A 23,999-nucleotide genomic window follows, 5' to 3' on the forward strand; every position below is an offset into this window, starting at 1 on the left:
CTATAACCATCAAGCATTAAATAGAGTTGTTTTACTCTAACCATTACCATAATAACTTTTCTTATAACAATTTCATAGATGGGTTATTTGCTATTTGCTTTTCAGTATGCTTAGCATAAAATTTCACTCTCATTAGCCTTTTTTTAAAAAATATGAGGTCAAGTCATATAAAGAAAACTCAGAAATTAACTCAGTAAGCAATTACCCAGCACATAAACCCTGGGAGGGTGGGGGGAATCACTTGACTCCTGATCGTACTCTTAAGTGACATTACTGAGCTGGATGGAGCAAGGGAAACTGAAGACTCAATGGCCACACTTCCTGTCTCATCTTTCCATCCCAGGTGTTTTCAAACAGAGGAAAAGAAGGTCCCCCTAATACAAGCAAGCTTTTAAAAAAAAATCTTTTGGCCACACTATGCAGCATGTGGGATCTCAGTTCCCCAACCAGGGATCGAACCCACGCCCCCTTCATTGGCAGTGCAGAGTCTTAACCACTAGACCACCAGGAAAGCAAGCCTTTTGGAGGCGGTAGCTCCAAAGTCATCCCCAGCTCTTCCACACGTGAGGCAGGCTCTCTATCATTCCTTGGAGGTCATTTCTCTAAGAGCAAGCCTCTCCCACTCTTACTCACCCCACACTGAATCTCATCGACCCAATCCATCATCCTACTAATCCGAATGTGTCCCCTTTAATTAGCACCAAGACGATGTGACAATGACAGATGCTGGTGAGCTGAGAAAAGGACAAGCCCATGTTAAGCACCAAGGTCAGCACAAGTACATTTCAAGGAAGGAAAGCAAATAGGACCACCGGCCCCAGAAGGTCAAGTCTCCCAACTCCTCCCCCATCCCCCGACTCAAGCCAGCCTCTCAAGGGTTAAGGCATCACTAGGAAGTTTTATTTTCTTTTTTAAAGATTGTTTTTGATGTGGACCATGTTTAAAGTCTTTATTGAATTTGATATACAACATTGCTTTTGTTTTACATTTTGGCTTTTTGGCCACAAGGTATGTGGGATCTTAGCTCCCAATCAAGGACTGAACCCCACCTACTGCACTTGAGGGCAAAGTCTTAGCCACTCAACCACCAGGGAAGTCCCAGGAAGTTTTAAAGGACACCTTTAAAGGACACCTTTTTTGAAGACCACGAGATGGACTTATTTTTTCCTACCCAAAAGCCATTACACCCTTTTCCTGGTTGCAGCCCTGGGACCCATTCATTTGAGGGACCCATTCCTTGCCCCTTCTTTTCATATGATTTCAAAGAGGTTGACCACCTCCAAACCAACAAGACACAATTTCCTAGAGTTTTGTTTTTCTTTTTGAACTAATAGAAAAAAGGAAGTCTCTTCTTTTCCTGAGTTGGCTGGAGCCTGCAGCCTACAAGAGGCCCAAAGGAAAGAAGAGCTGGCCTAGGAGTGGGCCCAGCATAGGGTCCTTGGTCAGGAGATGGAGAGGGACCGAAGGCTGATGAAATAAGATCCTCTGGATCCATGGGCCTACGTCAGTCTCCCCCTGGACTCATCAGATTTGATAGCCAACATATACCCTTTACATGAAGCCAGTGTACTTGGGTTTCACAACAGCAACTAAAGCCACAAGCAAACAAAGAATCTTGACCAATGAGATGAAAACCCTTCTGAATGGAAGGCATCTTGTCTCCATCACCCACAATTAATCCCAAGGTCGTGTTCCACCATCAACAGGCTACAGAGAACAGTGTCACATGGAAAATTTTGAAGCTGGAAGAAAATGCAGAAATGAAATGATTCAAGTCCTAGATCTGAGGTATCAGAACCAAGAAAGGCCACAAGGTCACAGGCAACAGGGACGTGGGACACGGGACAGGAACCTGGATTCAGGGACCCTGATCCTGGTGACACTTGGGAAACCTGATTAGGAATCTGGATGCTGTGGGAGATGACTTTCTACATGGCATGTGTGCCCACGTGTGGAAACATGACGATAACATGTTTCTACCCTCCTGAAACTGTGGAACTTGTCCATCAAAGGGATTTGGGAAATCAGGGGAAAAGGAAAAAGGAAGGGAAAAAAGATCACAGGGGACTCAGGCAGGCCTGACACCATCTCTGTTGAGACATACATGGGGTCCCCTCAAAAAATCAGGGGCATTAAGACCCTGGAATGGCCCACAAGGCACTGAAAGAAGTTCTCCCCATCATCAACTCCCCACCCTCTGGACTGCGGGGCCTGCTGGGTGGGCTCGAGTGGTGGGCAGGGTTTCTGGGCTTCACAGTCTCATGAAAAATACAGCAAGTGGAGGGAAAAGGGAAAGTCATTCACGCATTCCAGTCATAGCTCAGCAGTCACTGCATGCCAGGCACTGCACTTGGTGCTGGAAAAGACTGTTTTCATTCAAATGAGCTTCAGGTGATGAAAACAGGCATGCACACACGATGTGTATCATATATATTTGCATTTCCTATATACACGATAGAAGCAATATTCAACTGTGCATAAATAATCTATTTCTGGATGGTGCTAAGTGTGTCCAGAGAGAATGCAGTGGGACCAGGAGGGGAGTGCAGGGGTGGCTGGGGAGGGATGGGAATACTGAGAAGGAGCCAGGGATGCTAAGATCCGAGGCAAGGCTGCTCCAGGCAAGCTCTTCCTTCTTTTCTTCTCTCCTTCCCTTCCTTCCCCTCCCTGCTGAGTCTAAACAGGACTTCTGTTTGTTCTAAAAAGACTGAGCACCTGTTATCTGGAAGAAGGGAGGTCAGCCCAGCCCTGCTAGGCAGTCCCAGCCAGGTGGAGCAGCTGATATGAAGGGAAGTGGCAGGTGCAAAGGCAGTGACAGGAATCAGCTCTGGCTGGGAACACACCTCTTCTCCACAGCGCCACCTCCAGGTGCCCAGACACACTGCTGCCTGGGAGGAGTGGTAGACTCAACACGTCCCTAGCATGTTATGTAGACTTAACATTTCCCTGTCCAGCCATCCCAGACACACAGGTCCCACTACTACGTGCTGGACTAGACCCTGGGCTCCCAACTTTTCAGAGTTTACAGTATAGTGGGCTATGGGCAGGCAGAGACAAGGAAGGGAAGAGGAACTTGACACTGAACAACTAATGCGATGGGCATTTTTCTCCATCCTTCATTTCATTTTACATCACAAGAGACAGAAGTCTGCTTCCCAGGTGGCTCACTGGGTGAAGAATCTGCCTGCAATGCAGGGGGCGCAGGTGACCCAGAGTCAACTCCTGGGTCAGGGAGAGCCCCTGGAGGAGGGCATGGCAACCCACTCCAGTATTCTTGCCTGGAGAATCCCATGGACAGAGGAGCCTGGCACACTACAGTCCATAAAGTCGCAGTCAGACACAACTGCAGTGACTGAGCACACATGCACTCACACAGAAGTTCATCAAAGCTGTTTTCACCACAAAACACAGCACATACACCAGATACACCGCACACAGAGCTCCCTTTCACTATAAACTTGCTGGTGATTCATGGATAAACAGTCATCTTTTCCATCAGAGGGCCAGCCCCATGAGGAGGATGTCATGTCCCTTTTGATCCTGGGGTAGCCACGGCCCCAGCTCTGTGCCTGCATGTAGCAGGCCTCTGATGGACCTTAACTTCTTAAAGGAGTCTTTTCCACCCCACTAGACTCTAAGCTGCCATTGCATCCACGACCTTTAGAAATCATGAAATAAACATTTGCAGAGTGGACCGGTGGATGGAGGGTTTGCTCTGGAACATTCAGGGTCAGCTATGTTAATCACAACCTGGAATCAAGATTAATTGATTAACAACATCAAATATGCAGATGACACTACTCCAGTGGCAGAAAGCAAAGAGGAACTAAAGAGGCTCTTGAGGAAGATGAAAGAGGATAGTGAAAAAGTTTGGCTCAAAGCTCAACATTCAAAAAACTAAGATCATGGCATCTGGTCCCATTACTCCATGGCAAATAGAGGGGGAAACAATGGAAACAGTGACAGATTTTATTTTATTGGGCTCCAAAATCACTGTGGATGGTGATTGCAGCCATGAAATTAAAAGGTGCTTGCTCCTTGGAAGAAAATATTTGACAATCTTAGTGTATTAGAAAGCAGAGACATCACTTTGCTAACAAAGGATCACATAGTCAAAGCTATAGTTTTTCCAGTAGTCATGTATGGATGAGAGCTGGACCATAAAGAAGGCTAAGCACCAAACAATTGATGCTTTTGAACTGTGGTGTTGAAGAAGACTCTTGAGAGTTCCTTGGACAGCAAGGAGACCAAATCAGTCAATCTGGTTTGATCAAAGTTAGTCAAACCAGGAAAACAACGCTGAATATTCATTGGAAGGACTGATGCTGAAGCTGAAGCTCCAATACCTTGACCACCTGATGTGAAGAACCAACTCACTGGAAAAGACCCTGATGCTGGGAAAGATTGAGGGCAGGAGGAGAAGGGGACGACAGAGGATGAGATGGTTGGATGGCATCATCAATTCAACGGACGTGAGTTTGAGCAAACTCCACAAAATAGTGAAGGACAGGGAAGCCTGGCATGCTGCAGTCCATGGAGTCACAAAGAGTCAGACGCGACTGAGTGACTAACCAACATGTTAAGGCAGAAAAGGGGACTTCAGCCCAGAGCTGTCTGACCACCCTCCTTCCTCGAGGCCAAGAATGCTCTCCAAGGAGCTCACAGAGCAATAGGAAATGGGACTGACACCCCCTCGGGGCTGCCCACATCGGATCCGCACACTGGGCCAACGCAAGACATTCCGGAAGGTCTCCAACCCCTCCTCCTTTAAGTTTGGAACCCAGTATTTTTAGACAAAGTAAAGGGATTGTGTCAGCAACCTGCAGGCATGTGCCCTGAGCGCCCCATGAGGACTAGCCCCCATGCCTCCCTCTCAGCCTCGCGCTGCTCCATCAGGCGTGCACCAAAGATCGCCAGCGCTGCCAGGAAGGCTGAGTCCCCCCGCCTGGGGTTTTATTTAGATGCATTTGAACGTGCATCGTTTGCCTTCTAATTTTAGAGTCTAATTATCCCATGAAGATTGAGGCAAATATTTGTTCTCCTCTCGGAGTAAGGATACAGTTTTATGCAGAACTGCTCAAAAAATAGGCAAACTTAACCAAACTGGTTAAATCAAGATGCTTGAAATAATAACAAAAACAGATCGCGGTGTGTGTGTGTGTGTGTGTGTGTGTGTGTGTGTGTGTGTGTGTTGAATCCCCCCAGGGCGCGTGTGTGTGTGTGTATGTGTGTGTTGAATCCCCCCAGGGCGTGTGTGTGTGTGTCTGTGTGTGTGTGTGTGTGTGTGTGTGTGTGTGTGTGTGTTGAATCCCCCCAGGGCTCCTCACCTAAGGCCAATTTAAAAAGATAAAGATAGCAGGTGTAATTTTAATTCTCACAGATGGGGAAAGTTACTAGAAATAAAGGGGAAAGGCATTCATCGAGTGTCTGCTGCATGCTGGGTGTGGGGCTAGGTATTTCCACCCGCTCTGAACCCCAGCTTTCAGGAGCAGAATTAAGCCACTTAATGCTATCTGCTTCAACAGGATTGCTTTCTCTCCATGAATACTCCACCTTTAGCTGGAGAACATGCTGGTACACTATATCTACATGTTAGCTTTGTTCCCCTGTACTCAGGAATCTTATTTCCAGGAATTTCTCCTAAAGAAATCATCAAAGATACCCAGAAAAGATATGTAGTCTGAAGTCCAATATGGTGGTCTTTATTACAGCAAGAAACAAAAAATAAATGGAAGACTCAAGCCAGACTAAGTTTCCATGAAAGGCAAATGGGCAATCAATAAATTTTGGCAAGTTTGTCTCCTGGGATGTTAGGAGACCATTAGAGACCATAGTTTCAAGTATACAGAGAGACACAATGCAATGGTATGACACATTAATTTAATAAAGTGGTAGTTGCTTAGTCATGTCCGACTCTGCAACCCCATGCACTATAGCCCGCCAGGCTCCTCTGTCCACAGGATTCTCCAGGCAAGAATACTGGAGTGGGTTACCATGCCCTTCTCCAGGGGATCTTCCCCACCTAGGGATCAAACCTGGGTCTCCTGCATTTCAGGCAAATTCTTTACCATCTGAACCACCAGGGAAGCCTAATTTAATAAAGGAGAGACTGAAAGATCACAATACAGTAAAATTATCCTGTGTAAAGTATTTTTACACAAAAAATGTCTGGAAGGAAACATTAAAAGTAGTCCTAACAGTTATCTTTGGATGGTAGTGGAGAGTTTGTAAATGGTTCTTATTTCTTTCACACTATTTTTGTGTTTTCTGAATTTTCAATAATGAGTATTTCTTAAAAAAAAAAAAAAACGCCTGAAAAGAAAAACAAAATAAAGGGGCATTAGACAAACAAGCAAATAACCAAATAGTGAAGGGCCTGCCCTGCCGGTCTTGTGGTTAAGACTTCATGCTTCCAGTACAGGGGGTTGCAGGGTTGATCCCTGGTCAAGGAAATAAGGCCCCACATGCTGTGTTGCACAGCCAAAAAATTTTTTTTAATTTTTAAAAATGATGAAATAACCCAACACTCGTCCACATCAAGGACACCAAAGAAGGTAGAATGGGGGTTGGCAAGTTTGTCCACGTATCTGAATCCCCTTTTCTATGTAATTCTGACCTCTTCTTCCCATAATCTAGTTTGTAGAGAAGCAGTCTACTCTACGTCCAGACCTCAGCAGGACAAGGTCATCCGGACAACCAGGGAGTCGGTCACAAGGGAAGCTGTCCACATTCTCTGTGAGAGTAGAACAGCCACTCATCATCAGGTTTCCTAAGTGATGGGACCTGATTTTCATGGGAAGACTGGGGCTCTGAGAAGCTTAATTGACTTTACACAGACTAACAGAGGAGTAATAAATAAAGCAGAACTAGGCCATCATCACTGTATAATTTATCTGTACATAAACAGACACTGAAAACCACCAAGTCAGAGTTAACTGCTCCCTGAAAATTCTGACATATCCTTGACAAGATAATTAAATGTTATATACATATGTGCTGGATTCACACATATCCATAGATCTATTTATCCATCTATTTCTCTACCAAGGGAGAGAAAGACATAGAGACACAGAAAAACAGAGACAGAGCGGGGAGGAAAGGGGTGGAGGTGGGCAGGGAGATGGAGGAGAGGTATAAGAATAATACTGTACATTCAGTTATGTGTCCCTACCCTGCTGGTCCATTTCTGGTAACTTATAAGCTGAGTTCCTTATCTCCAAAGACACATTCATGGGCCTTTTGCATGGCAGGTATATTTTTCAGTATTATAGTTTGTTACACTTGCAACACCCCTGTTCTAAAGTTGTACTGCATTCCTCGAAGAGGCAAGGCGAAAGTTTACAACTGCAAAACCACCACGGCCACCCAGGTGATCTCCCTAGAAACCAAGCACACGTCCCCTCTTGCTGCCTTCTGTTGGTTTGAGGCGCTCATCAGTCCGGCCATGCGTATTTTCTGTTTCTTTCTATCATTTGACTTGCCATCTCTACCCCACCTCTGCCTTCAGCAATACTAGGGCAAAAAATACGCTGTTTGGTGTACACTGCATTTTTCTCTTGCTGCTTAGTCACTCAGTCATGTCTGACTCTGCAACCCCAAGGACTGCAGTACGCCAGGCTTCCCTGTCCTTCACTGTCTCCCAGAGTTTGCTTAAAGTCATGTTCACTGAGTCAGTGATGCCATCCAATCATCTCATCCTCTGTCACCCCCTTCCCCTCCTGCCCTAATCTTTCCCAGCATCAGGATCTTTTCCAATGTGTCAGCTCTTCACATCAGGTGACCAAAGTATCGAAGCTTCAGCTTCAGCATCAATCCTTCCAATGAATATTCAGGATTGATTGCCTTTAGGATTGACTGGTTTGATCTCCTTGCTGTCCAAGGAACTCTCAAGAGTCTCCTCGAGCACCACAGTTCAAAAGCATCAATTCTTTGGGGCTCAGCCTTCTTTATGGTGCAACTGTCACATCCATACATGACTGCTGGAAGAGCCATAGCTTTGACTAATAAATCTAAATTAATTCAAGCTAAATAAAATGTAAAATTCCATTCCATATGGACTGACCTCATTTCAGGTATTCAGTAGCCACCGGTGGCCAGTGGGTGCCATAGAAAGCATAGCACAAATGCAGAGAGCTGCTGCTGATGATCTGTGAGGACACCTCTCAAGTGTTACCAGAAAGGACAAAAGCGTGAATGATGTCTCTAGTGCAGGGGACAGCAAACAAGTTCTATGAAAGGCCAGAGAGGCAATATTTTAGACTTTGTGAGCCAGACATCTCCGGGCAACTATTCAACTCTGCTATTGAAGTGTGTAAGCAGCCACAGGCCATATGTGGATGAATGAGCATGTCTGTGTGCCAATAAAACTTTATTTACAAACACAGGAGGTGGGCTCCCTGGTCACAGTCTGCCAATGCCTGCTCTAGTGAACATTAGTATTTATCATCATCACTAATAGCCAACAGCCTGTTATCCCATGTTGGGTACCACTGGAAATGCTGTAACTACATCTTTAAATTTATGCTTTAATTTGTTCACTATGCTTCCCTGGTAGCTCAGATGGTAAAGAATCTGCAAAGCAGGAGACCTGGGTTCGATCCCTGGGTAAAGAAGATGCCCTGGAGAAGGGAAGGGCTACCCACTCCAGTATTCTTGCCTGGGAAAATCCCATGGAAAGAGGAGCCTGGTGGGCTACAGTCCACGAGGTTGCAAAGAGTCAGACACGACTGAGCGACTAACACACACATGATCCAAGTAGATTAAGACTACCAGTATCCCCATTGTACCGGAGAAGGCAATGGCACCCCATTCCAGTATTCTTGCCTGGAAAATCCCATGGACGGAGGAGCCTGGTAGGCTGTAGTCCATGGGGTTGCGAAGAGTCAGACACGACTGAGCGACTTCACTTTCACTTTTCTCTTTCATGCATTGGAGAAGGAAATGGCAACCCACAGTGTTCTTGCCTGGAGAATCCCAGGGGCGGTGGAGTCTGGTGGGCTGCCGTCTATGGGGTCGCACAGAGTCAGACACGACTGAAGCAACTTAGCAGCAGCAGCAGCATCCCCATTGTACAAAGGAGGAAACTGAGCCAGACAGGTCTAGTAACCAACCCAAGTGGAGGGGCTGGGATCCGCACCCAGGTCACCCTGGCCCTAAAGGCTGCACTTGAAACCACCCACAGTCCCATGAGAATGGAAGGAAACTTCACCACGGGATTTCTGGCCTCCAGAGCATTGAAATACTGCCTCGTGTTGCAACCATTTCCATGGGCTTCAAAAAGTCTGAATCCATTCTATGTATTTCACAAGCAATAAAAAGAGGACCAAAAGCTGTGAACTGAATGGCTTTGGAAAAATAAGAATATTAATATTTAAACTTTGCAAAGAAATTATGTAAAAATCAGATGTTTCCCAATAACTTTCTACAGCTGAGTGGTTTTGGAGAAAGTATTCTTTGCAAAATTCAAAATGATAATTAAGTTAGGAACCTATTAATTAATCTATTACAAAGTCTTGGTTTTGTAAGAGCCTCCTGTCTCCACATTCTAAATAATTAATTGTGTGATCCATTAACCTCGAACTCTTAAACCACTCAAGGAACCAGAGTCAAAAGCCACAGTGGGTAATAAATAGTGAGCAGAGGTGTCTCATTATTGAAATTAAATATGACATTAGCAACTCCTGAGAATATCCCTTTGGTGACTTACAGAGCCCTCCATGACACACAAGACCAGGCAACATAAAAGTGTCCAAGCAAAGCCACACATCCGTGAAAAAAACCTGAACCCCCAGCATGACTTAAGTCACAGGGGTCGGACAGGTCCTCCCAGAAGCAGAGGCCCCAGAGTTGCCTCCTCTCAGGCCCCCATTAACTCCCACAGTCCTCCAAGGACACTTCTTTTTTTCAACACTCTCAGGGATCTCCAGCTAGCCAGGCACCCCAAAGACTGATGGGGAAGAAGGGTCATGCTCTGGCATCTCCCTGGGGTTGAGCAGATGCGTGGGAGAAGGATGGAGAGCATAAAGCAGGGGAAGCAGGAGGGTCTTTGGATTTTGGCGCCAGCACTTCCATTAGTCTTGTGACCTGGACAAAACCACTTCCACCCTCTAAAGTCCCTGTGACAATTGGAGCTCTTGGTTGTAAGTGATGGAACCCCATGTCCAACCAGCAGAAGCATTAAAGGGATTATAAGTAATTCACTGAGACACACAGGGGTGCACCAGCTTCACTCACAACTAGATCCGGGACTGAAATGAAATTTCTGCCCACAGAAATCAGTCCTCACCTCCTAATGGGCTGGTTGGGAAGCCGGTGAACATCGAAACCTCCCCATGGTGGCCTGGGATTTAAACCACTGCCCAGTGTTCTTAATCCTGCCCAAGTGTTTCTTCCTTCAGCTGCAGGGAAATCTTGGTCTATAACCACTCTTGTGGGTGTCATTTATCATCACTGTCATCAGGAGCTGGGGTGCTTCCCCTCAACGACTCTCCATCAGTCATGGGCATCAGAACTCAAATCCGCAGTGGCTGTCTTAATGAGCAGGAGGCTCGTTCAGTGTCACCCACTGGGACTGTTCTGAGGACAACCATGGAACCGGATTTTCTTCTTTTTATGTTTTGAATGACTTACACAGAATCATAAGAGCTAATCTCTGAATCCAGAGAGACAATTGTGTTTATTCTGCTCCATTTTCTGACATGAAACAGAAGGTTCCCTTAGACGGTGCCCCTGTGCAGCGTCTGGCAGCAGCCTAGACCCTTGGGATCCACTGGTAACAGACATGTAGCTTTCATGCCCATGGGACTTCTCTTAGCAAAGACCACAGAGGCGGGACATGTGCTCAAAAGGTAAACAGGGAGAACTCACTTCATCTCTCACAGCAAAAGATAAAGCCCAGTAACATGACCTGGGGAAAAGGATGACAGGGAGAATGACAGCAGATCTTCAGGGATTAATACTAAAGCTTCCCAGGTGGCGCAGTGGTGAAGACCCGGCCTGCCGGTGCAGGAGATGCAAGAGACGAGGGTTTGATCCCTGGGTCAGGAAGATCCCCAGGAATAGAAAATGGCAACCCATTCAGTATTCTTGCCTGGAAAATTACACGGACAGAGGAGCCTCGTGAGCTACAGCCCGTGGGGTCACAAAGAGTCAGACACAACTGAGCGACTGAGCACTGAAGCAGAGTAACATGATGTAGAAACAGAACCCAGATCCTAAGGACTTTGTTCACTTCTTACAAGATGCCATAACCTTGCTTCTAAGCAGTTAGCTCCAGAGAAGCGACATGTGAGTTGCAACATGAAAGTAACAGACACCAATGACAACAACAGCACTGACCGCTTCTGTAGGCTCACCCAGCCAGTCGAGGCCACAAAAGTGAAAGTGAAAGTGAAGTCGCTCAGTAGGTTCACCCAGCCAGGCGAGGCCACGAAAGTGAAAGTGGAAGTGAACTCACTCAGTCATGTCCGACTCTTTGCAACCCCATGGACTGTAGCCTACCAGGCTCCTCTGTCCACCGGATTTTCCAGGCAAGAATACTGGAGTGGATTGCTATTTCTTTCTCCAGGAGATCTTCCCGACCCAGGGATTGAACTCAGGTCTCCCACATTGTAGGCAGACACTTTACCATCTGAGCCACCAGGGAAGTCGGCAAGGTCACAGGTGCTTTGCTAATAAATAATTCCTGTAGGTTAGTGTAACCGCTACTCTCATTTTACAGATGAGGAAGCTGAGGAACAGAGAAGTTGATGAACTTGCAGAAGGTTACCCTACTAGTAAGTGGTAGAAGCTGCACTAGAACCCGGGCAGTTTAATCACCACATCCTATTGCCTCTCACAGCCACGCCAGCCACAAGAGCCACAGGATGTATTGTAACAGGATCTATTTGTTCAGCTCTTCCTAAGTGCCAAGCCCTACATGCTTTTCCATAGGCTGTCTCGTGAAATTATCACAACAAACCTGTGAAGTGAGACCCATGATCAACAGAAACCCAAGACCAGAAAGAGGTTAGGTAACTTGTCCCAGGCAACACAGCTATTTGAGAAGCAGCTCATCGCTGTCCTAGGTGCTGGTCACTATAGCAGAACAACACAGATGTGCTCTCTTCCTCCCTGGAGCTCATAATTGGAGAGGTAGTAGGGGGAGAGGGCAAGAAGACAATGGCACCCCACTCCAGTACTCTTGCCTGGAAAGTCCCATGGATGGAGGAGCCTGGTGGGCTGCAGTCCATGGGATCGCTAAGAGTCGGACACGACTGAGTGACTTCACTTTCACTTTTCACTTTCATGCATTGGGAGAAGGAAATGCCAGCCTACTCCAGTGTTCTTGCTTGGAGAATCCCAGGGACAGGGGAGCCTGGGGGGCTTCTGTCTATGGGGTTGCACAGAGTCAGACATGACTGATGCAACTTAGCAGCAGCAGCAGCAGGGGGAGAGGGTGGAGAAGGCAATGGTACCCCACTCCAGTACTCTTGCCTGGAAAATCCCATGGATGGAGGAGCCTGGTAGGCTGCAGTCCATGGGGTCGTGAAGAGTCAGACACAACTAAGTGACTTTACTTTCACTTTTCACTTTCATGCATTGGAGAAGGAAATGGCAACCCACTCCAGTGTTCTTGCCTGGAGAATCCCAGGGACGGGGGAGCCTGGTGGGCTGCCGTCTATGGGGTCGCACAGAGTCGGAAACGACTGAAGCGACTTAGCAGGGGGAGAGGGAAATGGTAAACAAATAATCTCTAGAAGCATGGACAAATTATAAAAGCAAAAAAAGTATTTAATGGAAGAACAGGATGTTAGGACAGAATGCTCACAGGCTCTGAGAGAGAGAATGGAAGAGAGGGGGCCAGGGATGGAAGCACAGCCAAAGTCCAAAGTGGAGATGTTCTGAAGATGAAGGTGGCTGATGGCACGAAAGCTGCAACAAACACAGCTGGGAATCACCCAGGAACAAAGGCTGGACACCTGCCCTCAAAAGCTCACCCTCCACTCCACTGAGTGGCCATGACAGTTACCCCCTGCCCCTACTCTCCCTGTATCTGGCCACATCCGGCTTTCCCCTGGGATCCACCCTCCCCGTCTCAGTCCTCAGGCTTTGGTGAAGCTGACCCACTGCAGGTGCTCAGGGCAGGTGTGTTACCCGGCTGGCCAGTGAGCTTTTTCCATCCTCACTCCCCAACCAGTGATTAGTCAAGGCTGGATACAGGGCTGAGGCAAGCTGAATCAGCATCAACCCCAAGCAATTTATTTGCCTTTCTGGAGAACTTGTTTTTTGCTGAGATTGTTGAGCTGGAAGGTTATGAGTGTGGAACTGCCAAGAGCCAGCCTATGAAGACAGCCTGCCTGAGAAGGAGTCCAAGGGCAGAGAGGAGGGAGGGAGAGAAAGAGATTCCAGTGACATGGCTGAGGTCAGGAAACAGGAGGCCAGGCTTATCTCCCACTGTCCCCCCACCTCCCTAGGGAAAGCCAAGTTGAATTGGGATGTTTGTTACTTGCAGCTGAAGGCCGACTGGCTCAGCTTTGAGGGGGACGACATGCTAGGAAGCAGACCCTGGTGGCACAGGTGGTAGCCAGGGTCACAAGTCACTGTTGCCAAGGTGAGGAACCTCTTGTCTGAATCCAAGGGAGAAGGAGGGGGGAACAGAGACCTGAGAGGCATCTGGGGTGGGGCAAGGAGGCCTAATAGGAGGGGATGGTTCAAGAAGGTGGGCTGCCATTGCCCTCTGGGATGGGAGAGAGGGCCACTGTGATATTGGGACTGTGTCCCTAAAATTCCATGCAATTCACAAGCCGGAGTCCTAACCACTAGTTTCTAATAATGTGACCTTATTTGGAGAGAGGGTCTTTACAGGGATGATGAGTTAAAATGCGGCCATTCAGGTGGGCCTGATACATTACAGCTGACCCTGAGCCACACACGCACAGAGGGAAGGAGATGTGAAGACCCAGGGAGGAGACGGCTGTCTGCACACTAGCAGGCAGAGGCCTGGAATGAACCACAGCCTCAGAAGGAATCCTCCCTGCCGACACCTGGAGCTGGGTCTTCTGGCCTCCAGAACCAGGAGGGATCCATTTCCCTTCCTGAGGCCACCCAGTCTGCAGCTCTTTGTTACGACTGTCCCAGGAAACCGTGGCAGCCCCTAAAGGGGTGGGGATAGAGAAAAAGCAGCCTCCCCAAGGCCCGGCCTTTCAAATGTGCAGAAGGGGCAGGGGTACTGAGCCTTGCTGGGAACCAAGGAAGTGGGGTCTGGGGGTCCAGAGGAGGCGGCTCCCCATCCAGGGGCATGGAGGGAGCACAACGTAGATTCAGGATCCGAGGGGGAAGGGCCCACCACCTGCTGCCTGGGCACCGACATCCCTGACCAAAGGGCCAAAGGGCTTTTATCTAAGAGTCGAGTCTCCTCACCTGATCGTGGTGATTCTATAAGTGTAATAGAGTGTCCTGCAACTTACACCCCAAAAGGTGCATGTACAGTCTGGTGACATTCACTGTGGCCCCTGGTTTAGTGACAGTGCTGTGCCCTGCGTCCACTAGCGTCCTGTGCCAGGTCAGGGGTCACCATCGAGAGAAGCTGGCGGAATTCTAAGCACTACTTTTTTGCAAGTTCCATGTGAATTTAAAAGTATTTATTTTTCAGAATATTTATTCAGCTGCATCAGATCTTAGTTGGGGCACACAGGATCTTGGCTGCATCATGTGGATCTTCCATTGCAGCACACAGACTCTCTAGCTGTGGTGCATAGACTAAGCTGCTCCAGGCTTATGGGATCTAAGTTTCCTAACTAGGGATGGAACCCACATCCCCTGCATTCTCGGATGGTTCTTAACCACTGGACCACCAGGGAAGTCCCTAAAAGTATTTCAAAATAAAAACAAAGGAAATACACAAAAATGTAAAAAGTCTTACCTCCTCCGTGTGGCTCCCACTCTCCTTTGCCTTATTAACAGCCCATCAGTCTTTCTCAAAGCCAGCCTCTTTTGGCCCCTCTGAATATGAGTTGTGGGGAACCTTCCAGGACACTTTTGCACCCCTGAACAGGGTTGGAGGCCCACTAGGAGCCAGGAGAAAAAGAACAATTCTCCCACACTTTCAATGCTCGGTGTTTGGGCTCACTGGGGAAAGAACAGTGTGGGCTTTCGCCCCAGTGAGAGGAGCCTGCTCAAGCTGCAGCCCCTTGGCCAAGGACTCGTCCAGGCTCTCGGAAGCCCACTGGGAGATGGTGCGGGGCTTACTCCCTGTGAAATGCCTAATTCGAGCTTCTAGCCATCCTTCGCTCAGGCACAGCGTCCCCTGGCCTGTCTCAATGGCAAGCCTTGTCCTGGAGGAGCACAAAGAGGCTCTTGCCCGGGAGCCAAGAGCAGGGAAGTTGCAGCTGAGATGGGGGTGTCTCCCCCTGCTCCCCAGTGACTGGCCCCATTCTTCCCCCTGCCCCGCTCTCACTGGGGGCCTGGGAGCATGCACAGCTCCAAACTCCTAAGTGCCTCTCCTGGCAAGTGGAGAGTGTAAATAAACCCTGGGGGGAGGAAACAGGAGCGAGGCACGGTCCCGGAAGTGGTCCCAGGAGTTGGAAACTCAGGGTGGGGGAGGGGAGATTTCTCTATCACTGGGGCATTAAAGCAGGGGCTAGATTCTGTGCAGGAACGCCAAGGCTGCTGGAGGTAAGCAAGTGATGCATGGACAAACGGGTACCTGATAGATCGATAGACAGGTGATGAGCATTAGACAGAAAGACGGACAGCACCTGCTGCTCCCTCTGCCTGGAAGCCTACTCTCCAAGGTCTCTACACGGCTGATTCTCTCCTTTCCACCTCATCTCTCTACAGATGCCCTTGCTTAGAGGCCCTCTAACCCCTCCCAACCACTCTCCTTCCTCCAGTCTGGATGCAGGCACTGAAAACAACCTGGCATTTCATCACACACCTATTTCTTTCTTAACTACTTCCCCTTGTCCCAGGAGACTGTTCACCTTTTGAAGGGAAAGACATCATAGTCCTTACTGTGACCTTCCTAGCCCCCAAAACAATGACAGGCATACAGCATTGGTGTATGCATTAGTGTATACAGTAAGTGCCCAATAAATACTCATTAATGCCTGGCAATCACAAAGTCCAGGGAGAAAGTTTAGACTGACTTCATTTTTAAGCTCCCCAGAGGGAGTCATGAAGACCACTCCTGGCTCAGAACTCCTGGGTTGAATACCCTTCAAATCCAGCCCAGCCCTGGAGCCCCCAGAGGGGGTAGCCAGCCCCAGCATTGAACAAGCCCCAGGATCTCCCAGACCCTGGCTGTCAGGAAAGAAACCTCCACATCTGCCACCACAACACAGGGACACATGGCCATAGATGTAATGGGAACCTGCTCCAAATTCAATGCAGAGTCAGAGCCCGCCAGGCACAGAGAAACCTCATTTAAAACTCAGCACCTGCCCAGCAGCTCAGAACAGAAGATCACTGTGTAACTCAGGGCAAGAAGTGGCTCTAGCCTCTTAACATGTACTGGTCGGAGTGGGTTTCAGTTACCTACAAGGCGTAACAAACCACTCCACTACTCAATGGCCCTGATTAATAACCATTATATCATTCACTTGCTGTGGGCAGGGCTTGGGCAGGGCCCCTCTGCTGGACGTGGTGCCAGCCAAGCTGGAGACACCTGGAAGGCTCCCCTCTCAAGAACCATCAGCTGGGGCACCCAGTTTTCCCCAGCAGGATGATCCAAACTGGTGGCAGGTGAGAGGGCCAAACGGAGGCTGCTGGGCATCCAAATCCCGGGTCCAGAAGTCACACTGTGTCACTTTTGGTACACTGTGAGCAAGTGTGACATGTGGATGCCAGGGGGCAGGAGACAGTCTCCCCCACCCCTGACAGGAGGCGCGACAAAGTCACACTGCACACGGGCAGTGGGGTCGGAGGGAACAATGTGGCCACCTGTAGAAACACACTGAACAGCGGAGGCACAGACTGGGCAAGAGACTCGCCTGACGTCACACAGAATCAGGATGGGAAGCCCCACAATATAACCTGGCAACCTCCCTCTGACCCCCACGGCCCCCACCCTGGAATTCAAGTTCTGAGTCCTACACAAGCCATTGGTGTGCCCAGCAGAGGTCACTCAGCTTCCAATAGGATAAGCTTGGACTTCTCCAGAGGGCAGCTCATGGCTTCCAGGAGGAACATGCCTCTCCTGGAGGCACCAGGAATAACCAGAGCCTGGCCAGAGAGAGGACCCTGGCTGCCTGGCCACCTTCCTTCCTGTGGGACTGGCGCCCGGAACAGCTCATGGGACATCTCTGACTCTTGGAGCTGGAGGGGCTAGAAACATGAGAAGCCCTTCTGTGTGTGGTGAGATGGTTAACTACACCAGGTCAAGGTCTCCTAGCAACTGTGGAGAATCACCCTCTGCAGGCAGGTCAAGGTGACCTCCTCGCCAGATCCATTGCCCAGCATGACCCAGGAGAAGGGTGGAGAGTATCGTTCCCCCAGGCTAAGCTTTCTGCTCTATGAGCTGAATTCACGGACCACACACCTGGGGGCAGGAACACAGTTACCTTACACCAGCTGCAGGCGCTGGGCTGCGGTCAAACACCTCACCCAGCCTCACAACCACCCACATTCTACGAAGGAGGAAAGTGAGGTGATGCCTGCTAGAGGGACCTGAGTCACGGTTCCAGACTGACTGCAAGGCCAGCTCCAAGGCCCCAGGCACCATGGCTCTAGCTGCCTGCAGGAGGGACAAGGGCCGTGTCACTGACCGTGTCCACGACCGCCTGTGGCTTTGACAAATGATAAGTTACAACAGGACACACACACACACACGTGTACACATGCATGCCATGACTCATTCATCCACCCTCCATCCTCCTCCAGCCACTAGCTGACTTCAGCCCATGACACTCCAGAAGCTCCCTCCTGCCTCCTGGCCTCTGTCCAGCCGTTCTCTCTGCCTGGCACACCTTTCCTGCTCATTCGGCCTGGTGGACTCAAACTACCTTTTGGGTCTCAATTCACTGCCCCTGAACACCTTCTCTCAAACAACCCCAGCCTGCCAGCCCCAGAGCAGCCCTCCCCACTTTCCCGAGAGTAGCATCTGAGCCCACCCCCACTAGACAACCCACAGGGTGGGCCACATTTCTGCTGTCTGTGGCCTAACAGAAGGCCCTTGATTTGGTGGGTGGGAAGTGGGGAGGAATCTCACTTGCCATGAGCTGTGGGCATCATCCTGCATCTCCTGTCTCACACTCTCCTTCCAACCTGCACTGGCTCCCGGGATGTCACCCTGGGCAGTGTTAACTGGGCCCTCACCGCCTCCCGCCTGCAGAGGTCAGCAAGTGAGATGCAGCAGTCAGCTTTGTCCAGGTCAGAAAAAGGAAACAGAAAAACAAACCAACACACCAGTGATTAGAATCTCTATTTCCTACGAGCGAACAGCTGCTCTGGGCTAATATCCTCCTGGAATAAACCGTTATTAGTTAATTTAAAAAACCACACAGAGACCAATTATTAACAAATCTGTAGGCTTATTTTAGCCTGGCGTATTACTGATAAGTTGTCCTCTGAGCTACTGTCCCCTCTGCCTGTCAATCAGCTCCAGGAATTTCCAACAGGGCAAGACCATTTAACCTGCTCATCGTGCTTTGCTGTTGCGTTTCTGGTCATCTTTTCCCCTCCGTTCTACTTTTCCTTATGGATACACGGGACTGGGAATAAGAAAGGGCTGCTGGGTGTCATTACCATGTTTTTACAATAAAAGTGGTTTCTTGTGCACCTTCTATGAGCAAGACACTCACACTTTGGCTTTTGGAGCCAAAGACACAAAAGTGGACAAGACCTATCTTTAAAGTAAAAAGATGCAAATATGTTTCCCAGAAAGAGTTTGAAAAATATTAGAGGAAAGTAATCACGTTAAAACACCAGTGCTGTTTGCAATAAGGGTCTTAAGGAAGAGACAAGCTCCATAAGATTTCAGGGGAAGACAAACAGGGTTTGGCCCCTGAATCCCCCACCCAGAGCGCCTGCCCAGGAGAATGCAGGTAAGAAGCAGAGCTTGGTTTGTTTCATGTGGTATGTTATTAGATGCCCCCCCCCCTTATTCACCCTTCCCTCTGAAAAGGATGAGATAAATAATAAATTATCCCTAAATCCTGCATTAGTTCCTATTAAGGCAGAGGCTTCTAGTTGCAAAAATTAGGGGAAAAAAACACAGAAGTTGAAAAACAAACTGCTGTTGCCTCCACTATCCACATGCCTTCCTTCCTGAGCCCAAAGCCAACCTCAAGGAGCCCAGAGTCAGCTAAACACACTGCAACCTCATGTCTGTGAGGGTGTGACTCAGCCTTTGACCTTGACCTTTGACTTGGGCCAGTTAAACTAGCCCTGCATTCTGGCTCCCCTGGACCAGCTCCCTGATTAGGAAGATGGGCACAATCCCCTCAGAGGAGCCCCCAGCGCACACTAGCAACCCCTGGAACCAGCTCCAGGGCCATGCAGGAGGGAGGGTGGGGGAATCCTACAAAGCTACCTGATATCTCTCAGCAAGAGTGACCTTAGGCCAGAAGGGACCCTTCTTTCAACATCAAGAGGCACGACGAGGGAGCCTCAGAACTGCACAGAATCAGGGATTTCCACTGTTATCAACAAAAACGTTCAAGGGCCTCCAAGCTGCCTCTGGTGGAAATGTCTCCATAATGACAGGTGGGGATAAACACCAGCTCATCATGACCCAGTCTCCCTGTATTCCAGGCGCTCTGCTAAATGCTTTACAGAAACCAACCCATTGAATCCTCACCAACAAATGTCCACGCAGGGACGCTTTACAGGGGGGAAACAAGGCTCAGAGATGTTAGGTAGGACTGTCAAAGTCACGTAGACCCAGGTAACATCAAAGAGTCCACGCACTTGCCAGTTCCCCTGAACACCTTGTCTGCTGGCCTCCCAAGGCCAAGGCCCAACCATGGGAGAATAGAGGCTGCAGGAAATCCCAGCATGAATGTGACCAAGCCCCTCCCATCAACTGGTGGACTGTATTCCCTCCCCTTGACCTTAAGCTGGGCATGTTCCCACTCTAACAGAATCAGGCAGAAGTGAGGACCACAGAGCCTAAGAGGGCCCATGCATCCCCCCAGCCAGGAGGCAACATTGCTGGGTCCAAGGAGGATGAGGTACAGGTGAAGAAGAGCCACCCAGCTGAGCCCAGCCTAGATGGTCAACCCTGCCAACCTGCAGACAGCAGAGGAGACAGCACCCAGCCTGCAGCACAAAGGTCTGCAGACTGTCCTTACAGGATCAGAGGACACACTGGATGCCACACAGAAGAGGAAAGATCTGGGAGGCCCGGTATTTATTATCCACATGTCCTGTCATTTCACAAGTCAACACCGTATGAACCGCCCCCCCCCCAACCCCATAGCCAGAGGGTGAGATTCCAGGACAAGCAATCCTTCTTTACATCACCCCCCACACACCCATCATGACCCGTGCACACAGGGGCATTTCCTACATCAGCAGATAAACAAATAAGAATGGGAGAGTCACAGGTCAAGACGACAATGCACAAGAACATCTCTCACTTCACAGAAATCCACCCCATCTCAGCGATTTCCGCCACACCTGTGTCTCCTCAGTGGATGACCGTAACTACTTCATTAATATTTGAAGCCCATCTTCTTTTGTTTGCAAATAAATTTGATTTAAAGGAGGACTGCAACCTACCAGTCTCTATGGAAGTGCATCCCCATTTACCTGGATGATAACAGGAATCATTTTCCTTCTTCATTAGAAGGTGGGGGCGGCTGAGGGAACCCTACAAAGCAGTGCTCAGATGGGGACATCTCTGATGCTGGGGAGCTCTGCACAAAAGACCCTGCCAGCAAACAAGCCAAGGTCAGCAGTCACTTGCCCCATGTGACTGCAGAAAGGCAGTCACCCTGCAATTAACATTGCCAAGACAAAGTTTTCCTGCCAAAGGGAAGCAGAAAGATCATTTTTGGCAGGTCTTCCTGCCTTTATTTAAATCTCCTGAGCTAGTGATTACAGCAAGGCAAAAATTTTCTCTGCACATGGCTATAAACTTCCAAGAAGTAATGGGAACAAAAAATTAACTAATGATAATACAACTCAATAGTAAGAGTATTAAGACCAAAAGCAACTTTAACAAACTGTTACATTTAAAACAACTGCATAACAATGTGTGATAAATACATTTATTAAGTCTGTAGCCACAGGTGCCACTCTCTCTACTCAGATCTTGGCAAATTCATTTTCTGACAGCTGACCAATCGACGCCCAAGTCTACTTATGTCCCAGCCACGAGATAAGGTGTGTTGCCAAGCGACCCACCCAAATGACTTGCTTTAACACACATGGACACTCACCCCAGCCCATTAAGACAAGACCTGCAGCAACTCTGCCCATGGCTGGTTCTCTGCCAGCTCCTTGCCTGACCTCCAGTAAATAAATCTTATCCTGGTGGCCATTCTAGTTAAATGAACTAGGAAAGGGAAGAGTACATCTGTGCCTGTGTGTTTATGTGACTACAGATTTGTATGTATTTGTGGCACAGGTTGCTTGAAACAGAAATGGGATAAACACATGAATCTGCTTCATCTAAAGCACAGGAAGTGAAAGTATTAGTTGCTTAGTCATGTCTGACTCTTTGTGACCCCTTGGACTGTAGCCCACCAGGCTCCTCTGTCCATGGGGTTCTCCAGGCAAGAATACCAGAGTGGGTAGCCACTCCCTTCTCCAAGGGATTTTCCCAACCCAGGGATCGAACCCCAGTCTCCCCCATTGCAGGCAGATTCTTAACCATCTGAGCCACCAGGGAAGCCCAAAGCACAGAAGGCCTTCCTGTAAAAAGATGCATTTTGAAGCCAGTAATAGGTGGGCAGGGCGTAGAGTGACTGGGGCAGAGTGGGAGGGGCTGGTGGGTGGGCGGAGCAGAGTGGGTGGGGCATGCAGAGTGGACCAGGCTTGAAACTCACTTAGATTCTAACTCCTCTCCACACAAACGTCCCTAGGGCCATCTGGCCCTTTGACCCTACCTCAAGGGTTTGGTGGAGAAGGAATGGCACCCCACTCCAGTACTCTTGCCTGGAAAATCCCATGGAAGGAGGAGCCTGGAAGGCTGCAGTCCCTGGGGTCGCTGAGGGTCGGACACGACCGAGCAACTTCACCTTCACTTTTCACTTTCATGCATTGGAGAAGAAAATGGCAACCCACTCCAGTGTTCTTGCCTGGAGAATCCCAGGGACGGGGGAGCCTGGTGGGCTGCCATCTATGTGGTCGCACAGAGTCAGACACGACTAAAGTGACTTAGCAGCAGCAGCAGCAAGGGTTTGGAGGAAGATTAAATAAAAGGAAGCAAGATACCCCAGTGTAACACTGAGCTGACAAGCATGTTTTCACTTCAGCCACTGAAAATTTACCAGGTTATCAGCCAGTTAGAGAAGGGGCTGCAGATCAACCCACAGGCTGTCCCCACCTCTCCATCACAGGGTCCACTGCCTCCCAACTTTATTCCCAGAGGATGGAATGGTCTCAAGGTGATTAGGAGATGTCTGAGGAGACTGCTGCCCCTTCAAAGCTGGGAACCAATGACAGTGTCTATTACAGATGATAGCTCAGTGATCCTCACCCACCTGGAGGAATGGACAATACTGACCACCATGTTACAAACAAGAAATGGAGATTCAGAGAGGTGAAGCAACTTGCCCAAGGTCACACAGCATGTATGTGGCAGAGCCAGATCTGGGACTCCATCCAACTCCAGGCAAAGAATCTCTTTGGATGTCATTGTTTTCTTTGTCAAAGAGACCCATCCAGCCAGAGCCAACCATGGCACATTGTAGGCTCTCTGGAGGAGCTCATTGAATTGAGATAAATTAATCTTGTGTGGATAAGAAATGAACTCTGCTTGGGTGTCCTCCCCTTAAGGATGTGAGATGATCAGCTGAGGGTCTCCAGCACAAGGCCTCCTAGACCATGTCCATTCTGTCTGCACTCTGACTTGTCTGCTCAGTCAACAGACAACCACTGGGGAAGAGCCACAGGCTGCACAGCCAAGGAACAAGGGATAAGGACCTACCTGTAGGGTCTTCCACTCCAGAGCAGCACTAACTGAGCCGCCCACGAGGATAGAATATTCTAGATCCATGCTATGTAACACGGCAGCTGCCAGCCACACGTAGCAACTGAGCGCTTGCAATGTGACGAGTGTGACCGAGGAAAGGAAATTTTAAGGTTGATTTATTTAATTTAGATGTAAATCGCTGTAAGTAGCTAACGACCATTGTATTAGAGAGTGCTACCCAGCAGGAGGGACAGAGCATAAGCAAGTGGGTCAAATAAGTGAGATCATTTCAAAGAGTGATCAGTGAGGAGATGCTAAGTGGCTGAAGTGACCACAAGGGATGGGGTGGGGGCAGGGCATAAACCTGGACCCTGACTGTGTCTGACCTTCTGCCACACCTGGCACCTGGGAAGGTCCCAGGGACAAAGCTGTCCCTTGTCACTGCCTTCTGTGTCCTGTTAAGGGAGCAGGGGATGAGGAACAAAAGTTTCAAAAGCTTTCAATCACTTCCTACGAGGAATGTGCAGTTGTTTTCATAACCAGGAAAAATTCTAAGTTTTTAAACTCTGTATTTTTTTAAGCACCCAGCTTTTATGTTTAATAACCCCAAAGAAGAAGCTGACGAGGTAATTACTGCAGAGTTCTATTGCTAATTAAGCCATGGAGACGCTCTGCAAGGGGCCAGAGGGAGAACCCCAAAACTCAGGACTTCAGAGCAAGAGAGCATTTGAGGAAAGAAGCCCGGGAGAACCAGGCCATGGAGAAAGCAGGCTGAGACTCCTCATCTCCACCCCACGTGGGGCACCCATAAACAGCAAAGGAACGCCAAGCCTAGAGTCTGAGGTGGGGTTGTGTCTGTGTGTCTGTCTGCAGCTCAGGACGGGAGTGGATGCTCTGAGGGTTTCACCCTCTCTGGGCCATAAGCAGAGGTGGACTTGTC

The 23,999-nt window shown here is 48.9% G+C and overlaps 1 protein-coding gene across 4 annotated transcripts in view; it reads right to left on the reverse strand.

Annotated features, from left to right (window-relative positions):
• PHACTR3 (phosphatase and actin regulator 3) overlaps positions 1 to 23,999 on the reverse strand; it is a 206,068-nt gene that overhangs the window by 160,876 nt on the left and 21,193 nt on the right. Inside the window, exon 1 of one of the 4 annotated variants that reach the window (XM_061437009.1) lies at positions 20,731 to 20,896. The exons of the other annotated variants lie outside the window; for them this stretch is intronic. Within the exon in view, the coding sequence (XP_061292993.1) occupies positions 20,731 to 20,764 (34 nt within the window). The 5' untranslated portion in view covers positions 20,765 to 20,896. Of the gene's footprint in view, positions 1 to 20,730; positions 20,897 to 23,999 lie in introns of those variants that run through there. 4 annotated transcript variants of the gene reach the window in all.

Source organism: Bos javanicus, chromosome 13 (assembly GCF_032452875.1).
Source record: "Bos javanicus breed banteng chromosome 13, ARS-OSU_banteng_1.0, whole genome shotgun sequence".
Classification (NCBI taxonomy): Eukaryota; Metazoa; Chordata; class Mammalia; order Artiodactyla; family Bovidae; genus Bos; species Bos javanicus.